The following is a 25,487-nucleotide window of genomic DNA, read 5'->3' as shown; positions in this document are numbered from 1 at the left end:
TGTTTTTATCTAGGGATTTCTTTGGATACATTTAGTCATGAGATGGTAATGCACTGGCAGTAGTTTTCTTCTAAAAAGCAGTTATATTTCTAGTAGGGACAAGATGTTGGGTGGAGGAATTAGAAATTTATTTTGTTTTAGGTTTATTTAGCCATATGAAAATGTTTTTCCTCTTGGATTCTGGCAAGAAAACTAGCCAATTGGAAAAACATCTGGTGTTGGTTGAGTGAGGGAATGGCATAATCAGTAAAAATTACTTATAGGAAAAAGTAGTTTAAAAACTCTGCTGCTTCAACTCCAGATTTTTCTTTATGAAAATTCATTCTTAATCTGCCTAAAATTTGCCTCCCACCGAAAGATTTGATCTGTTTTGGGCTACCTTTGTATGTGTCAAGTTTTATTCAAATCTATGAAATTTGGATCATGAGTCATAAACTTTTTAAATGTAGAGCCTGTTTTCTTAGCTTTTGCTGTTAACAACCACTCTAAAACTTAGTGGCTCAAAACAACTAATTATTCAGCCTGGCAGTTCTTCTGGTGGTCACTGGAGACAGTCTCTCATGAAGCTGCAGTCAGCTGGTGGCTTGACTGGGGCTCCAGGGTCTAAGATGGCCTCAGTTCAGTCTGAAACCTTGGGGTCACTGTCAGCTGATACTTGTTTTCTGCATAGTCTCTCATCATTCAGAAGTTTAGCCTGGGTGTTCTTACATGGTGACAGGAGTATTTCAAGAGGGTAAAGCTTCAGTGTCTCTTAAGGCTTAGCCTTAGAAATCACACAGTGTTAATTCCACCACATTCTTTTGGTCTAATTAAGTCACCATGTCAGCTCAGGTGCAAAGGGTAGGAAAACAGAGCCTACTTTTTGAAGGGAGGTGCAGCAAAATCCTATTGCAAAAGGACTTGCCATAATGGGATAAGATTCAGTTGGAGTCTATTATTGTAAGGTTCTACCAAGGTCTCCCCTCTGGCTCTAATGATTGATTTTTATCACATGCAAGATATCCCCTCCCAAGATGTTCAAGGTCTTATCTAAAAAAAGATAAAGGTAAAGAACTCTTAACTTGTTATCTCTCAGATTCAGAGGTGGATGAGGGTCCTCATGTGCAGTTCCTCTTTTTTTTTTCCCCCTTCTTCTCCCCAGAGCTCCCCAGTACATATGTGTATTTTAGTTGTGTGTCCTTCTGGTTGTGGCATGTGGGATGCCATCTCAGCATGGTCTGATGAGTGGTGCCATGTCTGTGCCCAGGATCCGAACCAGCGAAACCCTGGGCCACTGAAGCGGAGCGCACGAACTTAACCATTCGGCCATGGGGCCAGCCCCTCATGTGCAGTTCCTCTTGATCCAGAGACCTGTGAACTAAAAAGAAAAATTATTTGTCTCATACATGCAAAATACGTTGTTGTCACAGGGATAGAATAATAGTAATAGACATTCCTCCTAAAATAGGAGAGGTAACAGGAGGCACATAGCAGTTATTGGTCCATATCAATTCTGAAATATGGCTGGGCACATGTTGTCAGGGTCACCTACTCCAGGAGCAGGAAATGTACCTTGATTGGGGCCCAGTTCTGCTACCTGGGAATGGTTCCCTAACTCATTGTTCTCTGGGATTCTTGGTATCGAATTCTTGGTTCTTAATGCTGCTTTCTGAGAGGTCTCTCCTTTTACATAAGAATCTCTTATGAGCCAAGTAGCTTTCTCACATACGTCCTTCCTATAGAAAGTTGGGGGCCTAGAGGACTTTTTTCATTTTGAACAGTCTCTTCCTTTTAATCTAACTGGTACAGCTCCTTTAAAATTTCTGGGATTTTCTATGAATCTGATTTGTGTTATTCCATGTCCCAAAAGTTACACCATTATAACTCATTTTAAGACAAAATTCTCTCTACTTTGGTTATGTCAGGCTACTATGGGATAGTTCCCTTAAGCTTCTTAGAGGCCTTTTTGTCTAGTTGAGAAAGACAACAGAGGCATGGCTTTGAAAATTCCTGAGGTCTTAAAAGGAATTTACAGCCCCACCCTTGATCTGATATTTACCCTGAGGGTAGTTCTCATTTTGAGAATCCTATTGGCTTGAGAGACAGAAGATGAAGGATAGTATTATTTTCCAGTCTAGCAAGTTCCAGGCCCTCTATATTCTAGTTTCCTCTATATTTCTTTGCAAACTCTGCAGTTCTGTCTTTAGTGTGTTTCTTACTCTACCATGTACAGTTAAAAGAGGCCAGTTGCCACTTTCAAAGTGGCTAATATAAATATGTTCAAAGACTAAAGGAAATCAGGTGTAAATAATTAAAGGAAATTATGATGACAGTGACTCACTGAATAGAGAATGTCAATAAAGAGATAGTAATTATAAAAAAGAACCAAATGGAAATTTTGGAGTTGAAAAATAGAGTAACTGAAAAAGTCACTAAAGGGACCCAGTAGCAGATTGGAGATCACAGAGAGAAATCAACAGAAATTATCCAATTTGAAAAAAAGAATGAAGCTAACAGAACCTCAGAGATCTTTGGGGCATCAGTTGTATCAACATGTAATAAGAGTCTCAGAAGGAGATTAGAGAGAGGGAAAAATGTTTGAAACAATAATAGCTAAAAATTTCCCATATTTGATGAAAAACATTTATCTGCCCATCCAAAAATCTCAACAACCCCCAAGTAGGATTAATACAAAGAAATCTACATCTAGACACATTTTTATCGAGCTGTTTCCATCAAAATACAAAGAAAAAAAGTCTGGAAAACAAGACAAAAGCAATTCATGATATACAAGGTATCAGCAGTATAATTAACAGCTTACTTTTCATCAAAAACGATGGACGCCAGAAAGCAATTGGTCAACATTCAAAATGTGGGAACAAAAGACTGTCAATTAAGAATTCTATATTCACATCAAAACACACCCTCAGTAAAATGAAAAGACAACTAAAGAATGTGAAGGGGCCGGCCCAATGGTGCAGCGGTTAAGTGCACACATTCTGCTTCAGCAGCCCGGGATTCGCCAGTTCGGATCCCGGGGGCAGACATAGCACTGGTTGGCAAACCATGCTGTGGTAGGCGTCCCACATATAAAGCAGAGGAAGATGGGCATGGATGTTAGCTCAGGGCCAGTCTTCCTCAGCAAAAAGAGGAGGATTGGCAGCAGTTAGCTCAGGGCTAATCTTCCTCAAAAAAAAAAAAAAAAAGAATGTCGAAAGTTGTTTGCAAATCATATACCTGATAAGGGTCTAATATCCAGAATACATGGAGAATTCTTACAAGCAAGGTACAACAAAGCAACCCAGTTTTTAAAAGGGCAACAGACTTGAATACACCTTTCTTCAAAGAATATAGACAAATGGCCAACAATCACATGAAAATATGCTCAAAGTCATTGGTCATTAGGAAAATGCAAATCAAAACTACAATGAGGTAGCACTTCACACCCACTAGCATGAGTATACTTAAAAATGGTGGGGGAGGGGAAGGAAAAATATGAAGTATTGGTGATGATGTGGAAAATTTGAACCCTTGTACATTGCTGGTGGGAATGTGAAATTGTGTAGCGACTGTGGAACACAATTTGGCAGTTCCTTAAAAAGTTAGGCATGGAAATATCATATGACCCAGAAATTCCATTCCTGCATAGCTACAAAAAGAATTGAAAACAAATATTCATAAAAATGCTTATGTACAAATAGTGTTCATAGCAGCAATACAGTATTCACAATGTCCTAAAGGTAGAAGCAATCCAAGTATACATTGATGGGTGAATGGATAAAATTTGGTGTATCCATACAATGGAATATCATTCAGTCATAAAATGGAATGGGTTACTGAGACATGGTACTATATGCATGAACCTCAAAAATTTTATAAAAAGTGAAGTAAGCTAGACATAAAAGGTCACATATTGAATGATTTCATTTATGTGAAATATTCAGAAGAGGGAAATCCATAGTGATAGAAAGGAGATTAGTGGTTGGCTAGGTCCTGGAGTGGGAGGATATGGGGTGACAGGTCTTAGGAGTGGTTACTTGATGAATACAGGGTGTTCTAGGGGGTGTCAAAAATTTTGAAATTAGAGATGGTAATTGCAGAACATTGTGAATGGACTAAATGGCACTAAACTGTACACTTTAAAATAGCATATTTACTCTCAATTTCCCTTAAAAATAATTCAAAAATATAAAGAATTTCACATGAATTCTATATCCAGTGAAGCTATTATTGAAAAATTTAGGCAAAATAAAGACATTTCCAGATAAGAAGACACACAGAATTTGTCATTAGCAGACCTGCCTTACATGAAGTACTGAAGGAAGTCCTTCAAGCTAACAGGATATGGTTCCAGACAGTAACTTGAAGAAAAAGCACTGTAAACAGTAATTACAGAGGCAAAATAGGGGGCTGTAAATAAAATTTTCTCTTTTATTAGTTTAACTGAATTAAAAGACAATTGCAAAACAGTAATTATAAAACTGTGTTGTTGGGCTATTAAGATAAATATGTAACACATGATAATAACAGAAATGAGGGGAGAGGAAATACAGTGCTGTTGGAGCAAAGTTTGTATATTTTACCAGAATAAATTAGTAGTAGTCTAAAATAGACTGTTATAAATTAAAAAAAAAAACACAAAGGAATTACAGTGATACACTAGAAAATATCTATTTAAAACACAAGAAGACAGTAGAAGAGAAATGGAGGAACAAAAGACATGAGACAAATAGAAAAGAAAATGAGAGACGTATCCAGCTAAACCAATAATTACATTAAATGTGAATGAGTTTGATACTAAAAAGGCATGGATTGTCAGACTGGATACAAAAACAATAATCTGTGTAGAAGAGACACACTTTAGATTCAAAGCCACAAATAGGTTAAACATAAATGAATAGAAAATGTACTACATACTAGCATTGAATAATCCTAGAATGAAATTAAGAATACAATTCAATTCACAGCGTGAAATAGAATAAGATACTTGGGAATAAACATAACAGAAGCTTTAAACAGGAGTGACGTCAGCATCATGGCAGAGTGATCTTTCCCGGTAATCTCTCCTCTCCACCATACAACGAAAAAGACATTCATACTCCAACAGAAGACATCCAAACACAACACAGAAGATGTCTGAGAGACCCATGAAGACACATGATGGAGGGCAGAGAGGCTGGAGCACCCCTCAGAGGAAGTGGAACGGGGTAAGCGGAACTTTGCTCCCTACCCAAAAGACTAGGATCCAGGACCATGGGCAGCCTCAGAGAGGGAAAGAATGGGGGAGGGGGAAAACGTTTGCCAGAATGTCAAAGATCCCCAAGGGCCCTCGCAGCCTAGGGGGAGGCCGCTACCAAGGTGAAAGCTAATGTTGGGGTGACCTCACCAAGCCAACACCCCAGGAGAGCAGATAGTGAGGGCAGAGCGAGAAAATCCTGAGAACACACAGAAGAAAGCACCCCTTCCCCCAACCCGCCTGGCGCTAGCTCCAGTGCCTGGAATCTTCACAGAATGCAGAGGGCTCAGAATATGCGGCTCTTGACCCCCACCCAGTGGCGATAGGTGGTAACTGTGACCAAATAATACCATGATGTGCAAAAACAGAGCCTCGCTCTTTAGCAGTATCAAAAATTATGTTAAATCTCCAGACCAGAGAGAAAATGAGAAGTACCCAGAAATCAGTCCTGAGGACACAGAAATATGTAATCCAAATGACGGAGAATTCAAAAATAGCTATCATCAAAAAACGAGTTAAAAGAGAATGTAGAGAAACAGTTCAACAAGTTCAGGAGCTACTTCACAAAAGAGACTGAAACTATAAAGAAGAATCAATCAGAAATATTGGAGATGAAAGACACAATGGAAGAGATAAAACAAAATATGGATTCCCTGAACGCTCAAGCGGACATCATAGAAGAGTGAATCAGCATAATCGAGTATAGACATGTTGAAATACTCCAGATAGTGGAGGAGAGAGAACTGAGACTAAAAAGAAATGAAGAAAGTCTCTGAGAAATATCCAACTCAATTAGGAAATGCAACATAAGAATTACGGTTATTCAAGAAGGAGAAGAGAAGGAGAATGGAGCAGAAAGCTTGTTCAAAGAAATAATAGCAGAGAACTTACCAAACCTAGGGAAGGAAATGTAAACCCATGTGAAAGAAGCTAACAGACTCCTAAATACGTCAGTGTAAAAAGACCTACTGCAAGGCATATAGTAGTGAAACTGGCAAAAGTGAATGACAAAAAATACTAAGGGCAGCAAGGCAGCAGAAAATAACCTTCAAAGGAACTCCTATCAGGCTTTCAGAGGATTTCTCTGCAGAAACCTTACAGGCTAGGAGAGACTGGAATGACATATTCAAATCTTTGAAGGACAGAAACTTTCAGCTAAGAATACTCTCCAGTGAAAACATCCTTCAGATACGATGGAGAAATAAAAACTTTCCCAGATAAGCAAAAGCTAAGTGATTTCTTAGCCACAAGACCCCCACTACAAGAGATCCTCAAGAAGGCCCTCATAACTGGCAAAAAAAGGGAGAAAAGTGTTACAAAGCACAGAGTAAGGAGATAAATATGTAGACAGAATCATAAAACTGTAGCTATACATCAGAACAGATTAGCAAATACTCAAGAATAGCATTAAAGTTAAAGGAAAGGAAAACACCAAAAACAAAGATTGTCTTGTCATTTTAATCACAAATTCACAACACAAGATGGAATAAGATGTGAGAAACATAACTTAGGCGGGGAACAGAAAAGGGACTGAATCGGTTTAGTCTGAGGAAATAAGAGGCCATCAGAAAATGGACTATCTTTATCTACGAGATTTTGAATGCAAACCTTATGGTAACCACTAAACAAAAAAACAGAGACACAAATAATAAATAAGGAGAAAACAAAGAGAAGCAACATAAAAAACTATATAACTCAATTGATAGACCAAAATACACAGGATGAGAAACAAAGGAAATGCAGGAGAACCAGGAAACAAGTGATAAAATGTCAGCATTAAGCCCTCATATATCGATAGTCACCCTGAATAAACATAAATGGGTTGAATTCTCCAATAAAAAGACAGAGTGGCAAGAGGGATTAAAGAACAAGACCCAACAACATACTCCCTCCAGGAAACACATCTCAATTCCAATAACAATCACAGGCTCAGAGTGAAGGGATGGAAGACAGTACTCCAAACTAATGGCAAACAAAAGAAAGCAGGTGTCGCAATACGTAGATCAGACAAAGTAGAGTTCAAGATAGGTAGAGACAAAGAAGGGCAGTATATAGTGATTAAAGGGACACTCCACCAAGAAGACATAACACTTATAAATATCTATGCACCCAACACAGGAGCACCAGAGTACGTAAAGCAAGTATTAACAAACCTAAAAGAAGATATTAATAATAACAGAATAATAGTAGAGGACTTCAACACTCTACTTGCATCATGGATAGATCATCCAGACAGAAAATCAACAAGGAAACAATGGAATTAAGTGAAAATCTAGACCAGTTGGACTTAGTAGACATATATAGAACACTCCATCCAAAAACATGAGAACACACATTCTTCTCAAGGATGCATGGAGCATTCTGAAGGATAGACCATATGTTGGGAAGCAAGGCAAGCCTCAATAAATTAAGAAGATTGAAATAATGAGAAGCATCTTTTCCAATCACAGTGCTATGAAGATAGAAATTAATTACAAGAGAAGAGCTGAGAAAGGGACAAAGATGTGGAGACTAAACAGCATGCTATTGAACAACCCATGGGTCATTGAAGAAATTAAAGGAGAAATCAAAAAATATCTGGAGACAAAGAAAATGAAAACATACCATACCAACTCATATGGGATGCAGCAAAAGCCATATTAAGAGGGAAATTCATCACAATACAGGCTCACCTTAACTAACAAGAAAAATCCCAAATAAGCAATCTCAAGCTATTCCTCACTAAATTAGAAAAAGAAGAACAAACAAAGCCCAAAGTCAGCAGGAGAGAAATAATAAAAATCAGAGCAGAAATAAATGCTATTGAAACAAAAAAGGCAGTAGAAAGGATCAGTGAAAGAACGAGCTGGTTCTTTGAGAAGATAAACAAAATTGACAAACCCCTAGTGAGACTTACAGAGAAAAAAAGAGAGGAAGCTCAGATAAATAAAATTAGAAATGGAAGAAAAATAACAGATAATGCAGAAATAGAACATGTTGTAACGAGAATACTACAAAAAGCTATATGCCAACAAAATGGACAATCTAGAGGAAATGGATAAATTCTCAGACTCTTAAAACCTCCCAAAGCTGAATCAAGAAGAAATATATAACCTGAATAGACCAATCACAAGTAAAGAGATTGAAACAGTAATCAAATTATCCCAAAAAATAAAAGCCCAGGACCAGACGGCTTCCCTGGAGAATTCTACCAAACTTTCAGAGAGGATTTAATACCTATCCTTCTCAAGCTAGTCCAAAAAATTGGGAAGATGGAACAGTTCCTAACTCATTCTGTGAGGCCAACATCAGTCTGATAGCAAAGTCTGACAAGGACACCACAAAAAAGGAAAACTATGGGCCAATATCGCTGATGAACATAGATGCAAAAGTCTTCAACAAAATATTGGCAACCCAAATACAGCAATACATCAAAAAGATCATACATCATGATCAAGTGGGATTTATACCAGGGACACAGGGATGGTTTAACATCTGCAAATCAATCACTGTGGTACACCACATTAACAAAATGAGGAATAAAAACCACATGATCATCTCAATAGATGCAGAGAAAGCATTTGACGAGATCCAACAGCCATTTATGATAAAAACTCTTAACAAAATGGGGATAGAAGGAAATTACCTCAACATAATAAAGGCCATATATGACAAACCCACAGTCAACATCATACTGAATGGGGAAAAACTGAACGCCATCCCTCTGAGAACAGGAACAAGACAAGGATGCCCACTACCACCACTCTTATTCACCATAGTACTGGAGATTTTGGCCAGAACAGTTAGGCAAGAAAAAGGAATAAAAGGAATCCAAAAGGGAGTGAAGAAGTGAAACTCTCACTGTTTGCAGACGACATGATCTATGTAGAAAACTCTAAGGAATCCTTTGGAAAACTATTAGAAATAATTAACAACTACAGTAAAGTTGTAGGGTACAAAATCACCATACAAAAATCAGTTGCATTTCTATACTCTGGTAACGAACTTACAGAAAGAGAACTCAAGCATAAAATTCCATTTATAATCGCAACAAAAAGAATAAAGTATCTAGGAATAAATTTAACCAAGGAGGTGAAGGACTTATACAATGAAAACTGTAAGACGTTATTGAAAGAAATGGATAATGATGCAAAGAGATTCCATGCACAGGGATTGGAAGAATAAACATAGTTAAAATGTCTGTACTACCCAAAGCAATCTACAGATTCAGTGCAATCCCAAGCAGAATCCCAATGACATTCTTCACGGAAATACAGCAAAACATCGTAAAATTCATATGGGGCAACCAAGGACCCTGAATTGCTAGAGCAATAGTGAGAAAAAAGAACAGACATCTCAATCCCTGACTTCAAAATGTACTACAAAGCCATAGTAATCAAAAAGCATGGTACTGGTACAAAAACAGGCACACAGATCAGTGGAACACAACTGAAAGCCCAGAAATAAAACTGCACATCTACAGACAGCTAATCTTCAACAAAGGTGCCAAGAACATACAATGGGGAAAAAAAAAAGATAATCTCTTCAATAAATGGTGTTGGGCTGCTGGTGGGAATGCAAACTAGTGCAGCCACTATGGGAAACAGTATGGAGATTCCTCAAAAAATTAAAAATAGAACTACCATACGATCCAGCCATTCCACTACTGGATATCTATCCAAAGAGCTTGAAGTCAGCAATTCCGAAAGTCCTATGCACCCCAATGTTCATTGCAGCATTATTTACAATAGCCAAGACATGGAAGCAACCTAAGTGCCCATCAACAGATGAATGGATAAAGAAGTTGTGGTGTATATATACAATGGAATACTACTCAGCTGCAAAACAGAACAAAATCATCTCATTTGCAACAACATGGATGAACCTTGAGGGAATTATGTTAAGTGAAATAAGCCAGTTAGAGAAGGATAATCTATGTATGACTCCACTCATATGAGGGGTTTAAAAATGTGAACAAAGAGAACAGATTAGTGGCTACCAGGGGAAAGGTGGGGTTGGGGGTGGGCACAAAGGGTGAAGTGGTGCACCTACAACACGAATGACAAACATTAATGTACAACTGAAATCACATAAGATTGTAACCTATCATTAACTCAATAAAAAAATCTTTTTTAAATTTCAAAAGAAAATGGTGTTGGGAAAACGGGACAGCCACATGCAAAAGAATGAAAGTAGACAGTTATCTCGCACCATACACAAAAATAAACTCAAAATGATCTAAGACTGGAAGATATGTCCTGAAACCATAAAACTCCTGGAAGATAATATAGATAGTACACTCTTTGACATCAGACTTAAAGGGATCTTTTCAAATACCATGTCTTCTCAGACAAGGGAAACAAAAGAAAAAATAAACGAGTGGTACTTCATCAGACCAAAGAGCTTCTGCAAGGCAAAAGAAACCAGGATCAAAAGCAGGAGACAACCCACCAATTGAGAGAAAATATTTGCAAATCATATATCCGACAAGTAGTTAATCTCCATAATATATAAGAAATTCACACAACTAAACAACAAAAAAACAGCCCAATCGAAGAATGGGTGGAGGATATGAACAGACATTTTCCAGAGAAGATATACAGATGGCCAATAAACATGTGAAAAGATGTTCAACATCACTAATCATCAGGGAGATGTACCCACTATGGAAAACAATATGAAGATTCTTAAAAAAATTAAAAGTAGAACTACCATATGATCCAGCTATTCCACTTCTGGGTGTTTATCTGAAGAATACGGAAACACTAATTTGAAAAGATATATGCACCCCTTTGTTTACTGCAGCATTATTTCCAGTAGCCAAGATATTGAAACAACCAAAGTGTCCATCAATGGATGAATGGACAAAGATATAGTATATCTATACAATGGAATATTACTCAGTCATAAAAAGAATGAAATCTCACATTTGTGACAACATGGATGGACCTTGAGGGTCTTATGCTAAAAAATAAGTCAGATGGAGAAAGACAAATGCCATATGATTTTGCTCATGTGGAATCTAAAAAAAGCTCAAAACAAATGAACGAACAAAACAAAATAAAAACAAACTCAAAGATACAGTGAACAGATTTGTGGTTACCAGAGGGTCATAGAGTTGGGGGGATGGGCAAAATGGGTGAAGGGGGTCAATTGTATGGTGACGAATGGTAATTAGACTTTTGGTGGTGATCACTTTTTAGTGTATACAGAAGTTGAATTATAATGTTGTGTACTTGAAACTTACATAATGTTACATACCAGTTTTTACCTCAATTAAAAAAAAATGATTTTGAAAAAGAAGAACCAAATAACAGGGTTTAACACTGCCTGATTTGAAAACTTACTATAAAGTTGTGGTAATCAAGACAGTTATTGGTTTCATTATTATTTCATTATTATTGATTCATAAAGATAGATACATAGATTAATGAAACAGTATTGAGAATCCAAACATAAATGCTTACATTTGTGGCCAGTTGATTTTCAATAAAGGTAATTCAATGGGCAAAGAATAGTCTTTTAAACAAATGGTGTTGAAACAATTAGGGTATCTACCTGGGAAAAGATGAACTTAAGTTCTCACCTCACACAGTATACAAAAATTAATCAAAATGGGTCATGAGCCTAAATGTAAGAACTAAAACTACAAAACTTCTAGAATAAAACAGCAGATAATCTTTATGACATTTGGTTAGGCAGAGTTCATGTATATGACATCAAAAGCATGATCCATTAAAAAAATATATAAATCGGACTTTATTAAAATTAAGAACATTTGTGCTTCAAAAGATATCATCAAGAAATAGACTTTACAGCCCAAAGAATGGGAGGAAATATATGCAAATCATTTAGTAGATAAAGGGCCTGTATATACATAGAACCATTAAATGTGTAAAGAGCTCTTAAATCAGGTACTAAGAAGACAACTCAGAAAAATGGGCAAATAACTTGAATACACATTTCATCAAAGAAATCATTTGAGTGGCTAATAAGCACATGAAAAGATGCACAACAGCATTAGCAACTAGGAAAATGCAAATTGAAACCACAAATGCAGATTAATTTTAGACTGGCTAAAATTAAAAAGATAGACAATACTAAGTGATGGTAAAAATATGGACAGCCTGGAACCCATGTACATTGCTGGTGGGGATGTAAGATGGTACAGCCACTTTGGAAGCCAATTGAGCAATTTCCTTAAAAGTTTAAAATAAAGTTACCATACAATACAACTCAGCAGTTTTCCACCTTAGATTCTGTCCATGAGAGATGAAAACATGTTTCAACCACCCAAAGGCTTGTATGAGAATGATCATAGCATTATTATTCATAATAGTAAAAAAAATTGTAGCAATCCAAATGTTTGTCAGCTAGGAATGAATAAGCAAGATATGACCTTCTGTGACGCTGGAATACTATTCAGCAATAAAAAGGAACAAACAACTGGTACATGCTACAACATAAATGAGCTTCAAAAACATTATGCAGGGGCCAGCCCCGTGGCCGAGTGGTTAAGTTCACATGCTCCACTTCGGCGGCTCAGGGTTTTGCCAGTTCGGATCCTGGGCGCGTACATGGCACCACTCATCGGGCCATACTGAGGCGGCGTCGCGTATGCCACAGCTAGAAGGACCCACAACTAAAAAAAAATAGCACATCTGTGTACCAGGGGCTTTGGGGAGAAAAAGGAAAAATAATATCTGTTAAAAAAAACCCCAAAAAACCATTATGCAGAACAAAGGAAGTCAGGTGCAAAAGATGACATAGTTTGTGTTTCCATTTTTTAATATGTCCAGAAAAGGAAAATCTACAGCAACAGAAGGTAAACTAGTGGTTGCTTGAGATTAGAGATCAGCACATGGATGATTGCAAACATGCATGTGGAATATTTTTGGGGTGATGGAAATTCATCAAAAGTGAGTTGTAATGGTTGCATTGCACAGCTTTATAAATTTACTAAAAAGTATTGAAGTGTGCGCTTAAAACCAGTGAGTTTTATAGTATGTGAATTATACCATAATAAAACTGTTTAAAAATGCTATATACAGATGAATTTTCTTTTTATTTATTTATTTATTTTTTTTTTGAGGAAGATTAGCCCTGAGCTGACTACTACCAATCCTCCTCTTTTTGCCGAGGAAGACTGGCCCTGAGCTAACATCCATGCCCATCTTCCTCTATTTTATATGTGGGACGTCTACCACACCATGGCTTTTGCTAAGCAGTGCCATGTCCGCACCCAGGATCCGAACCGGCAAACCCTGAGCTGCCAAGAAGCAGAACGTGTGAACTTAACCACTGTGCCAGCTGACCGGCCCCCAGATGAAATTTCTTGATGATGAAAACTTAGCAATTATTACAGCTTTTTTTTAAACAAGAAATTTAGTGTAACTCATATCCTGTGAAATAAATGGGCCATAAGCTCTCTCTCCAAACTTTTGTTTTTTCAGATATTGTAATTGTTATTTGTTGCAATGATAGTCAATCTGTTACTGTGGTGATGTCATTTGCATCTTATTTACTAAATTTAGGGTAACATTCATTTTATTAAATGTTTCTATTATTTTTTTCAAGGCACTCGAGATATAAAGAGGAAAAAACCATAGAAACCTACTGGAAATTTACAGTCAAAAGAGTATTTCCAGATTCCTATAGTATAAATAACATTCATTGGTTTAGCAATTTCTAGGCACTGTGTTGGTTGCTGACTATACTGTGGTGAACTAAACAGACAAGGCCCCTTTCCTCTCAGAACTTATGATCTGATATATGGGATGCCACACCAGCTCAGGAGTGATATTCTGAGCTTTGAGGTTCTTTGGGGTTATTTTTTAAAGATTGGCGCCTGAGTTAACAACTGTTGCCAGTTGCCAACTGTTGTCTTTTTTTTTTTCCTGCTTTTTCTCACCAAATCCCCCTAGTACATAGTTGCACATTTTTTCTTTTAGTTGTGAGTCCTTCTAGTTGTGGCAGGTGGGGTGCCACCTCAGTGTGGTCTGACAAGCAGTGCCATGTCTGCACCCAGGATCCGAACTGGTGAAACCCTGGGCCACCTAAGCAGAGCATGCAAACTTAACTACTCGGCCACAGGGCCAGCCCCATCTGTGGGGTTTCATAAGAGAAGAAACAATCACATCCAGTTAAGGAGAGTGAGGAAGGCTTTATGGCATAGGTGGCATGTCCAGTGGACATTAATCTATTTCTAATGAAATAGTAGGCAAGTTTGGTTGCATGAGTGCTCTAGAGAAAATAGCATAAAAAGCACAGAGCCTGTTTGAGAAGAGGCAAATGGTCCTTAGTTTTATTTTATTTTCTTCTTATTGGTTATACCTTACTATACAGCCGTGTGTTGCTTAATGATGGGGATACATTCTGAGAAGTGCATTGTTAGATGATTTTATCATGTGTAAGTACATCATACAGTGCACTTACACAAACCTAGATGGTATACCCTACTGCACACCTAGGTTATATGGTGCTAATCTTATGGCACCACCGTTGCGTGTGCGGTCTGTTGTTGACTGAAACGTTGCTATGCAATGCATGACTGTGTATAATTAAAAGTTGCTGTGAATATCAAATGCACTATTATTTTATAAGCCACAAAAAATGCTTTTGATTTTAAGATGCTTCCAAATTTGAAAATGTTAAAATGTGGAAAAATTACCTTAAAAATCTTTTTTAATTGTGGAGACATACATATAACATAAAATTTGCCATCTTAATCTTTTATTTTTAATTTTTTTTTAAAGATTTTATTTTTTCCTTTTTCTCCCTAAAGCCCCCCAGTACATAGTTGTATATTTTTCGTTGTGGGTCCCTCTAGTTGTGGCATGTGGGATGCTTCCTCAGCGTGGTTTGATGAGCAGTGCCATGTCCGTGCCCAGGATTCAAACCAACGAAACACTGGGCCGCCTGCAGCGGAGCGCATGAACTTAACCACTTGGCCACAGGGCCAGCCCCTCATCTTAATCATTTTTTAAGTGTACAATACACTAACAGTGTTGTGCAACCAATCTCCAGAACTCTTTTGATCTTGTAAACTAAGAGATACCTTTTAATTATTTTTATTTTTATCTTGAAGATTAGCCCTGAGCTAACATCCACCACCAATCCTCCTCTTTTTGCTGAGGAAGATTGACCCTGAATTGACATCCGTGCCCATCTTCCTCTACTTTATATGTGGGACATCTGCCACAGCATGGCTTGACGAGCATTGCGTAGGTCCGTGCCCAGGATCCAAACTGGCAAGCCCTGGGCTGCTGAAGTAGAATGTGCGAATTTAACTGCTACACCACTGGCCAGGCCCCCAAAACATACCTTTAAAATAAAAAATATATTAGTAAATTTAGCAGCATGTATCAGAGACCCAAATTAAAAGTGACTTAAATATGATGGAAGTTTATTTTACTCTCATGTCAAGTCCAGAGGCATGGTATCTCTGCAGTCATCTCAGGCTTTTCCTAGTTTTCTACTAGTCTTTAAAACTTGGCCTTCAACTTCATGATACAAAATGGAGTTCAGTGATCCTAACCATATTTGAAGCAGCAGAATTAAGGAAGGAGTAAAGGGGCACATCCTCTCTCTTTAAGGACATTCCCAAAATTGCACACATCACTTTTTCTTACATCATATTGGCCAGAACTTAGTAACCTGGCCTTATCTAGCTGCAAGGGAAATAAAATCTTCTTTCTACACAGCCATGTGCTAGCTAAAAATTGGGAATTCTATTACTCTAGAAGAGGAGAGTGGATATTGGGGATAACTAATATTCTCTGCAAAAATACTCGTTAAATTTTGTATTGTATAAAACTTGAATAATATAGGTCAGATCTTTTAATTTCCTTTTTGGAGTTAGTAACTATAATCAGCAGGGGTCACTGTTGAGCGAGTATTTCTTTCCTATTTCCTTTGTTCAGCCTGTCATTTCTCATCCAGATCCTGGATTTAAAGCCTCTTGAATTGGTTTCCTGGGTCTTGTTTGTGTGCTATGCATTAAAATTTATCATGTTAGTAAACTAATCTTTAAAATGTGCCAAAGATTTAAAAACTGATCAGGCTAAAATAGCAAGAAATCTTTCTCACTATTCAGGAACTCTATTAGATGATGTAATTATAATTTATAAGAAGTGGTTTCAAAGTTATATTTCTCAGGTATGTAATTTACAGAAAAAAATTATAGTTTTATACAAATCAACAATCAACGGTAATGCATGACAAACCAAATCACTTAGATTTTTAAAAACCTGAATATTTAAGAATGTCCCTAGAAGACAGGGCTATTGCAGTGTCTGTTTACTTGTTTAGGGGATGATGTCCTACCTTGAAACACATAATAGAGAACAACCTGTTTGCTCTCATGTTTTTCCCCTGACTACATCCTTGTAATTGTTTGTGGATAGGTTACAAAAATACATAATGATATATTTCTGTGTTAATATAAGATGAAATTACCTAAGAATGTCAAACCTTTTAACAGTCACTTCCTCTACAGCGATTGTATCTAAAATCCTTCACAAATTTATTGTAATTCATTATAGCCTGCATCTAATTGGTTTTGACACCTTGTATATTTTGCATGAGAAACCTAGAGTTTGGTTCAGCTGAAATGGTAAAATATCTAAAACGTATATTCTGTTGCTTCTGTGAAATATTTGTTTTACAAACAATACCATGAACTGGAGCAGAAGTCATTTCAGTTTTCTAGAAAACATCTAAAATTATTGTGTGTCTACCTCTAGGATTATTTTCTAAGCTCCATTGCTCTGTCACTTCAAATAATAAAATATTCTGATTATCTGTTAGAACTGTAATTTCTTGAGTCCTAAGAGTCTCAGTCTACTTTATCTGGTTCACTGGTTCTCAAACTTCAGGAAACAACAGCATCACCTGGAGGGCTTGTTAAAATACAGATGGCCCCTCATTCCCTCTGCCTCCCCCCACCTCCAGTTTCTGATTCTGTAGGTCTGGGGTATAGCCCAAGAGTTTGCATTTCTAACAAGGTCCTGGTTGATGCTGATACTGCTGGTCAAGTGACCACAGTTTGTGAACCACTAATTTTTTGTTTTTTATGCTGAGGAAGATTAGCCCTGAGCTAATATCCGTGCCAGTCTTCCTCTGTTTTGTGTGTGGATCACCACGACAGCATGGCTGATGAGTGGTGTAGTTCTTTGTCTGGGATCTGAACCCACAAACCCAAGCCACTGAAGCAGAACACACCTAATTTAACCACTGCACCACAGAGCCAGTCCCTGAACCACTGATCTTATTCTTTCTTGCAAACTTGGAGTAGGGTGCATATGTGCAGAAGGAAAGGGAGGCATATATAAATCTAGATAGATGTCCTCTACACGTGGTGTTTCCCAAATCCTCCCCAGAACACTATTCCTTTTTCTCTTCACGTACCTTCATGTTCCCACAGAGACAACAGCATTCAGTCTGCATAGACTGAAACAAGGAAAGGAATTAGCTGCTAGGTATGATTTTTGTTCCCTTATAATCTATAGTTGTAGAAGACATGTGAACAACATGTAGCAGGTTTATACTTTTTATTGAATTACTGTGTGTATTCAGGTGAGCACAGTACCTTACTAGGTGAGATATGTGGCATTTACTTTGAGCAGACAAGATAAAGAACTTACCATTTCTTATATAAAAATGGTTATCTTTTACTTTTTGTGATTTGAGTTTGGCATAGTATAGTAGATTGAGTGTTTAGTGATATTATTCTGTACTTACAAACCTCACTTTTTCCAAAGATCTCAAGTTTAAGATATATGTTGTGGGGGCCAACCCTGTGGCCGAGTGGTTAAGTTCACGTTCTCTGCTTCGGCAGCCCAAGGTTTTGCCGTTTCGGATCCTGGGCGTCAACTGAGGTGGCATCCCACATGCCACAGCCAGAAGGACCCACAACTAAAAATACACAACTGTGTACCAGGGGGTTTTGGGGAGAAAAAGGAAAAATAAAATCTTTAAAAAAAAAAAAAGATATATGTTGTGTGCAAACTCTGAAAAGTGTCCCAGGTCTCAATTTTTGGATACTTTATCTTTGCAAGGCATTGTTATTTATGTCATCAACCCTTGATTATTTAGCTTTTTAATACTTAACTCTTGCATGCATTCTTTCCTACAAGTGTACCCAGAGAAGAATGATCATAATGGTTTAGCATCTTAGAAACCATGTCATTTGAGAAAAACTTAAGCTTGTGTAGGAGGAGATGTGATGGCTTCATTTTGAAAGACTGCCTTATAGAAGAGGGATATGATTTCTTTTTTAATAGCTTCCACTAATGGGTAGAAATTGTAGGGAAGCAGATTATTTTTTGATGTCAGATAATTTCCTAAAACATGTAATTGTCAGGCAATAGCATTACTTCCCTTTTAAGTAGTCTGCTTGCTGCACTAAAACTTGGTGGATGATCCTACTTTCCATCACCAAGTCCTTTTGCTTCTTTAAAAATCATTCTTTTCTCCACTTTTGTTTTCATTTTCACCTCCCTCTCCCCCGTAATCTGACAGAGACCTGTGTCATCTTTTACTTGAACTATAATTTCAGTATATTCTTATCTCCTTGCTACCAGTGCAGAGTTTGATTTCTTTAGGTTTGTCTTCTCTACAGAGTGCTTTTAAATTTCTAGCCTGGTATATAAGTTTCTTTCATGACCTAATCCCACCATCCACTTAACTGTTCATTTATTAGATTTATTGAGTTTCTACCACGTATCAGGTTCTGTGCTCAATCCTGGAAATACGATGGCAAACATGAAAGGCGTGGTCTCTGCCCTCACAGAGCTGTCCATTTACCTGGAAGGTAGGTTATTATAGTTAGAAAATGTTACAAGTAATTACTCTTTAGATATCTGAGATTGAGGGGGAAGTACATTCCGTCCACTACTTCCCTGCCCTTCTACTTCCCCTGCGTTACTTCTTCTACTTTGAATCATGAAATGCCAGGACCTTCATGTATGACTCCAAGATTTTATACATCTTATCTCCTCTTTTTTCTCTAACTTCTGGCCGTCCTTTAAGACCCAGTTTAGATAACACCTTTGGGCAGAATTAGTTGTTTCATCCTTTGCTATCATATACCTCTTGTCATTTATCTCTAATAGTAGTGAAGTATTTGCTTATTTCTGTGTACTTCATTGTACAGCAAGAAGCATACAGTTAACGTCTTCTTTTCTTAGTATCTCATTGCCTGGAACAGGGCCTGATGTTGACAGGGTGTTCAGTAAATGTTCATTGCATGAAGTCAAAAGGCATCTCTGTAATACTTAGAAGCAGGCACTGAACGTGTTTCTCTCAGCTTCGGTGACGTCTGTTTGCCATTTTTGCTGTGCTTTTTACTGGGTATAGATATGTAGTTTTTTTATGTAGGGTACTAGACAAGCTTACAGTTATGATCTCCTTTGTGGGAAAAATGGTGGCTCTGTTTAAAAGTATCCATTGTGAGTTGTTTGGTTAGTTTGTTAAATGATCATTTGTGTGTATCAAGAATGCATATGCTGGTGGGTATGAAGCATTATTAATGGTTTTCTGCATGATATATAAAATTCAGAAGAGAATGTTCCCTATTCTAGGTTTCTGAGCACCTCCTTGAACAAGTAAATATGAGTTAGATTTTGGGGAATCACCTTATCTTAATGGCATTTTTAAACTGTCACTCTGTAGTAATGTGATTTTAAGCAAGTAAACCTTTTGTCAGTTCCCATATATGTAAAAATGAAGAAATGCATGAAAAACACTTAAAACAGTACCTGGCACATAATTTCATCCTTCTGACCACTATTAGTTCATTTTTTCTAAAGAGAGGGAGCAAATTAAATGTCTCAAAGATGTTTTTCAGCCTGAAGAGTCTTAGAAAATATGACTGGCTTGTAATATCTACTATATTTATTCACCTCTCTCCTACGAGGATTGCCTCTAAACTGTTGAGTTGAATATAGTAAAATGTTAAGTCACACTTGACACAATGATTTTATTTTTGCAGATGTTCTCAAATAGTGATGAAGCTGTAATCAATAAAAAACTTCCCAAAGAACTCCTATTACGGTAAGTCTGACTGCTAATTTTATGTTGTTGTTTTTTGTGTATATAGTATTTCCCTGTTTAAAAATTTTTAGACTTGTTCCTTATTTTCATACATGTATGGTCCAGATTATCTGAGTTTGTAAATTTATTGATTCATTTGCTAAACAGTCTTACTCTCTATTTTCTTAGATATGAATCAGATTTTGAATGTTTGATTTAGTAACAATTTTCTCCTACCCAATTTGTACCTATAGTATATGATTTTGTTAACTAATTTTCCCTTTGCCCTGTTTGTGTATATAGTGTGAAAGAAGTAGTATTTTTTACTTATTTTTAATATTTTTAATATTTTACTATTATAAGTAGTACTGATTTTTTTGAAGAGTGATTCTAATCCTTCCCTTCCCCCCACTTCCCATTCCCAATATCAAAATGTGTCTGTGAAGTGACTTATATTTGCAACAAAATATTACATATACTGAGGCAATATGTATGTAATATATATTACATATATTGTATAGAAGAGTTATAACACTTTATTTTAAAGATAAAAGGCAAAAGTTACTTGAAACTCTTTCCTTTCCTGTGTTACACTTATGATTTTACCATCCTTATTTTTAATATGTATAAACTACATTTGGGATCACCCATAACATAAGACACACAGCCCCCAATTTACGTACATCTGACTTAGGCATCAGCTAGGAAGAAGCAGGTGTCAGGGGAGTTATTTTCAGTGCTCATTATTTGGGCATTTAATCATGCCATTCTTTGTTCACTTATGTAGAATATCATGACTGAAAAAGAAAGGTACCTTCACTTTTGTAATTGTTAGAAGTCAATAAGTTATTGTGCTCAGGAACATCTACTTCTTGCTCTTAGCTGCTTCTGCAGTCTAGCCCATAACCAGCCCAATCCCTGTTTCACGATGGAAAATGTCTGCCCTACTGCTGGTAAAGAGTATTCCTGGAATTCCTAAGTATTTGCTTGACTGAGTCCTCCACTATGTTGCAAGATCCTTGCAAGCAGGGACTGTATCCTGTAAATCTTTGTGTAGTACCTTACCCATTGGAGATACTAAGGAAAAATAACTGCATTGAACTTGGAATGGATTTTTCCATGGAAGCAGTGCATACATACATACTGGTTGACTATAGTTGAAATAATAGCAATACACCCTAGACTACCCAGAGCCCTTGGAGAATATATCCTGAATATCTTGAGTAATATCTTGAGTATCCCTCAAATTTCAGCAAAATTTTAACCATCTTAAAGAGAAATATTTTTTAAATGGATTATGTTCTTCACTGTTACCATAAACCTATTACCATACATACTTTAATTTTTTTATAATGCCGTTATTTTGGATATTAAACATTATTTTGTACTAAAGGAATTTGCCTTAAAACTCACTAAGATTTAGAGAAATTATTTGAATCTTTGGTAACTGGCCACGCATTGTTATAGTTTACATTTTTGTATTTAATTAGAGTTTTTCTGTTTTTGCCATGAAACCCAAATTCCTTACTATGGCCTGTAAGACCGCTAATGATGTGGCAGGGGAGTAACATGATCTGGTTTATATTTTTCAAGGATTAGTCTTGGTACTATGTGCTGACCAGGTTGAGGGATAGGAGTGGAGAGCAGTAAGAAGGCTATTAAAGAAATCTAGGCAAGAGATGAGGGTAACATAGATAACATTTTCTGTAATTCTTCAGACTGCAGCATTGACTACCCCTGTTCTTTCTAGCTTTAGTCACTGTTTCTTTTTCTTTTCGTTCTTTGACATGTAACACTATATTAGTTTCAGGTGTAAAACAGTGATTTGATATTTGTATGTATTGTGAAATGATCACCACAGTAAGTCTAGTTAATATCCATCACTACACATAGTTATAAAATTTTTTTCTTGTGATGAGAACTTTTAAGATTTATTCTCTTAGCAACTTTCATATATACAGTACAATACTATTAACTGTAGTCACTATGCTGTACATTACATCCCAGGACTTATTTATTTTATAGCTGGAAGTTTGTACCTTTTGATTACCTTCACCCACCTCACCCCAACCCCCCAACCCCTGCCACTGGCAACTACCAATCTGTTTTCTGTATCTATGAGTTTACTTTTTTGTTGTGGTTTTTTAGATTCCACTTATAAGTGAAATCATACAGTATTTGTCTTTCTCTGTCTGACTTATTTCAAGTAGCATAATGCTCTCAAGGTCCATCCAGGTTGTTGCAAATGGCAAGTTTTTTTCTTTTTTATAGCTGAAATAATATTCCATTGTATATGTATTCCACGTTTTCTTTATCCATTCATTCATTGATGGACACTTACGTTGCTTCCATGTCTTGCCTATTATAAATAATGCTCTAATGAACACAGGAGTGCAGATGTCTTTTAGAGTTAGTGTATTTGTTTCCTTTGGATAAATACCCAGAAGTGGAATTGCTGGATCATATAGTAGTTCTATTTTTAATTTTTTGAGGATCCTTCATACTGTTTTCCTTAGTGGCTACACCAATTTACATTCCCACCAGCAGTGCACAAGGATTTTCTTTTCTCCACATCCTTGCCAACACTTGTTATTTCTTGTCTTTTTGATGATAGCCATGCTAGCGCATGTGAGGTGATATCTCATTGTGATTTGGATTTAGTCACTGTCTCTGACCTCATTCTAGTACATATTGATGAGCTGTCAGATCAGTAGTTGCCAGACAGATGGTACTGCAGGGGAAGCTGAATGTAGAAGAATTCCTGTATCAACCAGCTTTTGCTACCACAAACTCCTAAATCTCAGTGGCTTTTCTGCTTACCTCTACATGAGGTTGGCAGTGGGTCCCCTTGGCATGAGGTTGACAGTGGGTCTGTTGCACTTAGCTTCTCATTCCTGAAAGACTAAAAGAGTAGCCTCTATTTGAGGCTAAGAGTGAGGTGCACAGAGACCAAGCCAGATCACCTAAATGATTTTAAAGCTTCTACTCAGATGTGGCATACATCATGTCCACTTACATTCCATTGCCTAAAGCAAATTACATGTCCAAGCCTAACATTGGTGGAGTTGGGAATTATATAGGAGACAGCGTGTGCGAATATATGTGACTAGTACTGCAATTTACCATATAGACACACACCCATATACGAATCTTCTCTCTTGATTCTGCCTGTCCTCCTCACTCTTCAGCATTGGTTACAGTGAAGAGTTACATAACTATGTGCTAGCACTACCTTTGCCACTTAGCACACTACCATGCCAGGGTTTGTGAGTGGGAAGAAAAGTTAGGAGTATCTGACTCTTTCTCTAACTCTTTCTCTAGGGTATGGGAAAAAGTAGCCATGAGTTAACGGGTTGGAAAAAGGGGGAGACTGAAGAAGGATGATATGTGACTAACTTCTCAAGTTGGAACACTGAAGATATTTTTTTCCACAGCAGCATTTTCATGAATGATAATTTGGTTCTAATTTACATGTTTTATATTGGAACTGACCCTTGTGCACATTATGGTTTAAATTGGCTGCTTTCTAAACTAAGCAGGGAGCCTGTATCAACCAGCTATGGATTGTGATATGACTTGATTTCTGTGAGGAAATGAGCTTGAGTTCTCTACTTACTGATGAGAACATATCCCTTTCTAAATTGGAGACAGAGTGAAATTGATATCCTAGGAAGGAAGGAAATTATTTGACACCATAAAACGTACTATTTGTAGATGCATTTAAGTATATAGAATGTGGATTTTGTTAAACCATTAAAGCCAAGTAGGAAAGAGGCTTTCTTGATATCTTGACGTTACACTGAACAGGTAACAGTTGATGAGTGTAAATATCAATAAATTCAAGCTGGGGTGTTTATAATTTATTGAAATTCATTGAATGTGATATTTTATTAAAAGGTTAAATTTTGTTTAAAGTATATAGGTCATGACTGGAAACAGCAGATGCCCCTGGGAAGGGAAAATTGGGTAATTGGAAGATAGAATAGAAGAAAAACTTACTTTTCATTATGACTTTCTGTATCTTTCTTTTAAGATGTTCTTATTTTTAACTCTTAATTTTGAAATAGTGTCATACTCACAAAAAATTACAAAAATAATACAAAGAATTGGAGAATACCCTTCCCCAAGTATTAATATTTTATGTAAAGAATGCAGTTATCAAAATCAGGAAATTAACATTCATATGGTACTATTAACTAATCTACATGATTAGATGATATTGATAACTGTAAAAAAACTTACTCAAATTCCTTAGTTATCCCAGTAATATCGTTTTTCTGGCCTAAGATCCAAACCAGGTTTGTTGTTACATTAAGTTCTCATGCTGCTTAGTTTCCTTTAATCTAGGACAGTTCCTTAGTCTTTCTATATCTTTCATAATCTTGGTATTTTTGAAGCGTATCAGTCGGTTATAGAATGTCCTTCAATTGGGTCTTGTCTGATATTTCATCATGATTAAATTCAGGTTATGCATTTTGGCAAGTATACTGTAAAAATGGTCTTGTGCCCTCCTCCATGTGTCACAACAGGAGGCACATGATGTCAATTTGCTTATTACTGATGATATTAACTTTAATCACTTAGTTAAGATAGTGTCTTTGTTTCTCCACTGTGAAATTATTTTTCTCTTTGTAATTGATAAATATCCTGTGGGGAGATATGTTGAGACTATGTAAGTGTGCTGTTACTCATCTTATTTTTGTCTGCTAATTTTAACATCCATCAATATTACCTGAAGCTGTTACCACTGTCATGTTTGTCAAGATTTTCTGTTTCCATAATGCTTTCTACATTTATTTATTAGAATTCTCCTGTAAGGAAGAGCTTTCCCTTCTGTTCCATTTACTTGTTCAGCTGTTTATAGCAGTATAGACTCATGGATACTTGTTTTATTCTATGAGTTATATTGTTACTTACTTCCTTGTTCTCCCTTTCTGTGTCTTCTCAGTTTGTGTGTGTTTTGAATTTCATACCATGTCTGTGTATTAGCTATTTTAAAAATACAGTTTAATAAATATGATACAATGTTTGGTTAGATTTTAAGTTACATATTACATCATTAGATCCAGCATATATTAACCAACAGGAGAAAAATTGTGTTGTTGGGATGATACTACTTCCTTGTAAATGCAAGGCCACAGCCAGGTTACCAATGAATTAAGCAAGTGTTCTTGTTTCCTCTTAAGTTTTACTTACTTAAACAGACTTACTGATTCTCTTGCTTCCCTTTTGAAACAAAGTTCATTATTAATGCTCTATC

The 25,487-nt window shown here is 36.7% G+C and overlaps 1 protein-coding gene across 3 annotated transcripts in view; it reads left to right on the top strand.

Moving 5' to 3' along the window:
* Window positions 1-25,487, top strand: part of FBXL20 (F-box and leucine rich repeat protein 20) — a 108,239-nt gene that overhangs the window by 30,467 nt on the left and 52,285 nt on the right. For all 3 annotated transcript variants that reach the window (XM_014833538.3, XM_014833537.3, XM_070483158.1), the window contains exon 2: window positions 20,187-20,248. In XM_014833538.3, the coding sequence (XP_014689024.1) occupies window positions 20,187-20,248 (62 nt within the window). The remainder of the gene's footprint in view (window positions 1-20,186; window positions 20,249-25,487) is intronic.

This window comes from Equus asinus, chromosome 13 (genome assembly GCF_041296235.1).
Source record: "Equus asinus isolate D_3611 breed Donkey chromosome 13, EquAss-T2T_v2, whole genome shotgun sequence".
Taxonomy (NCBI): domain Eukaryota; kingdom Metazoa; phylum Chordata; class Mammalia; order Perissodactyla; family Equidae; genus Equus; species Equus asinus.
The sequence above is the reverse complement of the archived record's forward strand: the minus strand, read 5'-3'. Positions and strand labels throughout refer to the sequence as shown.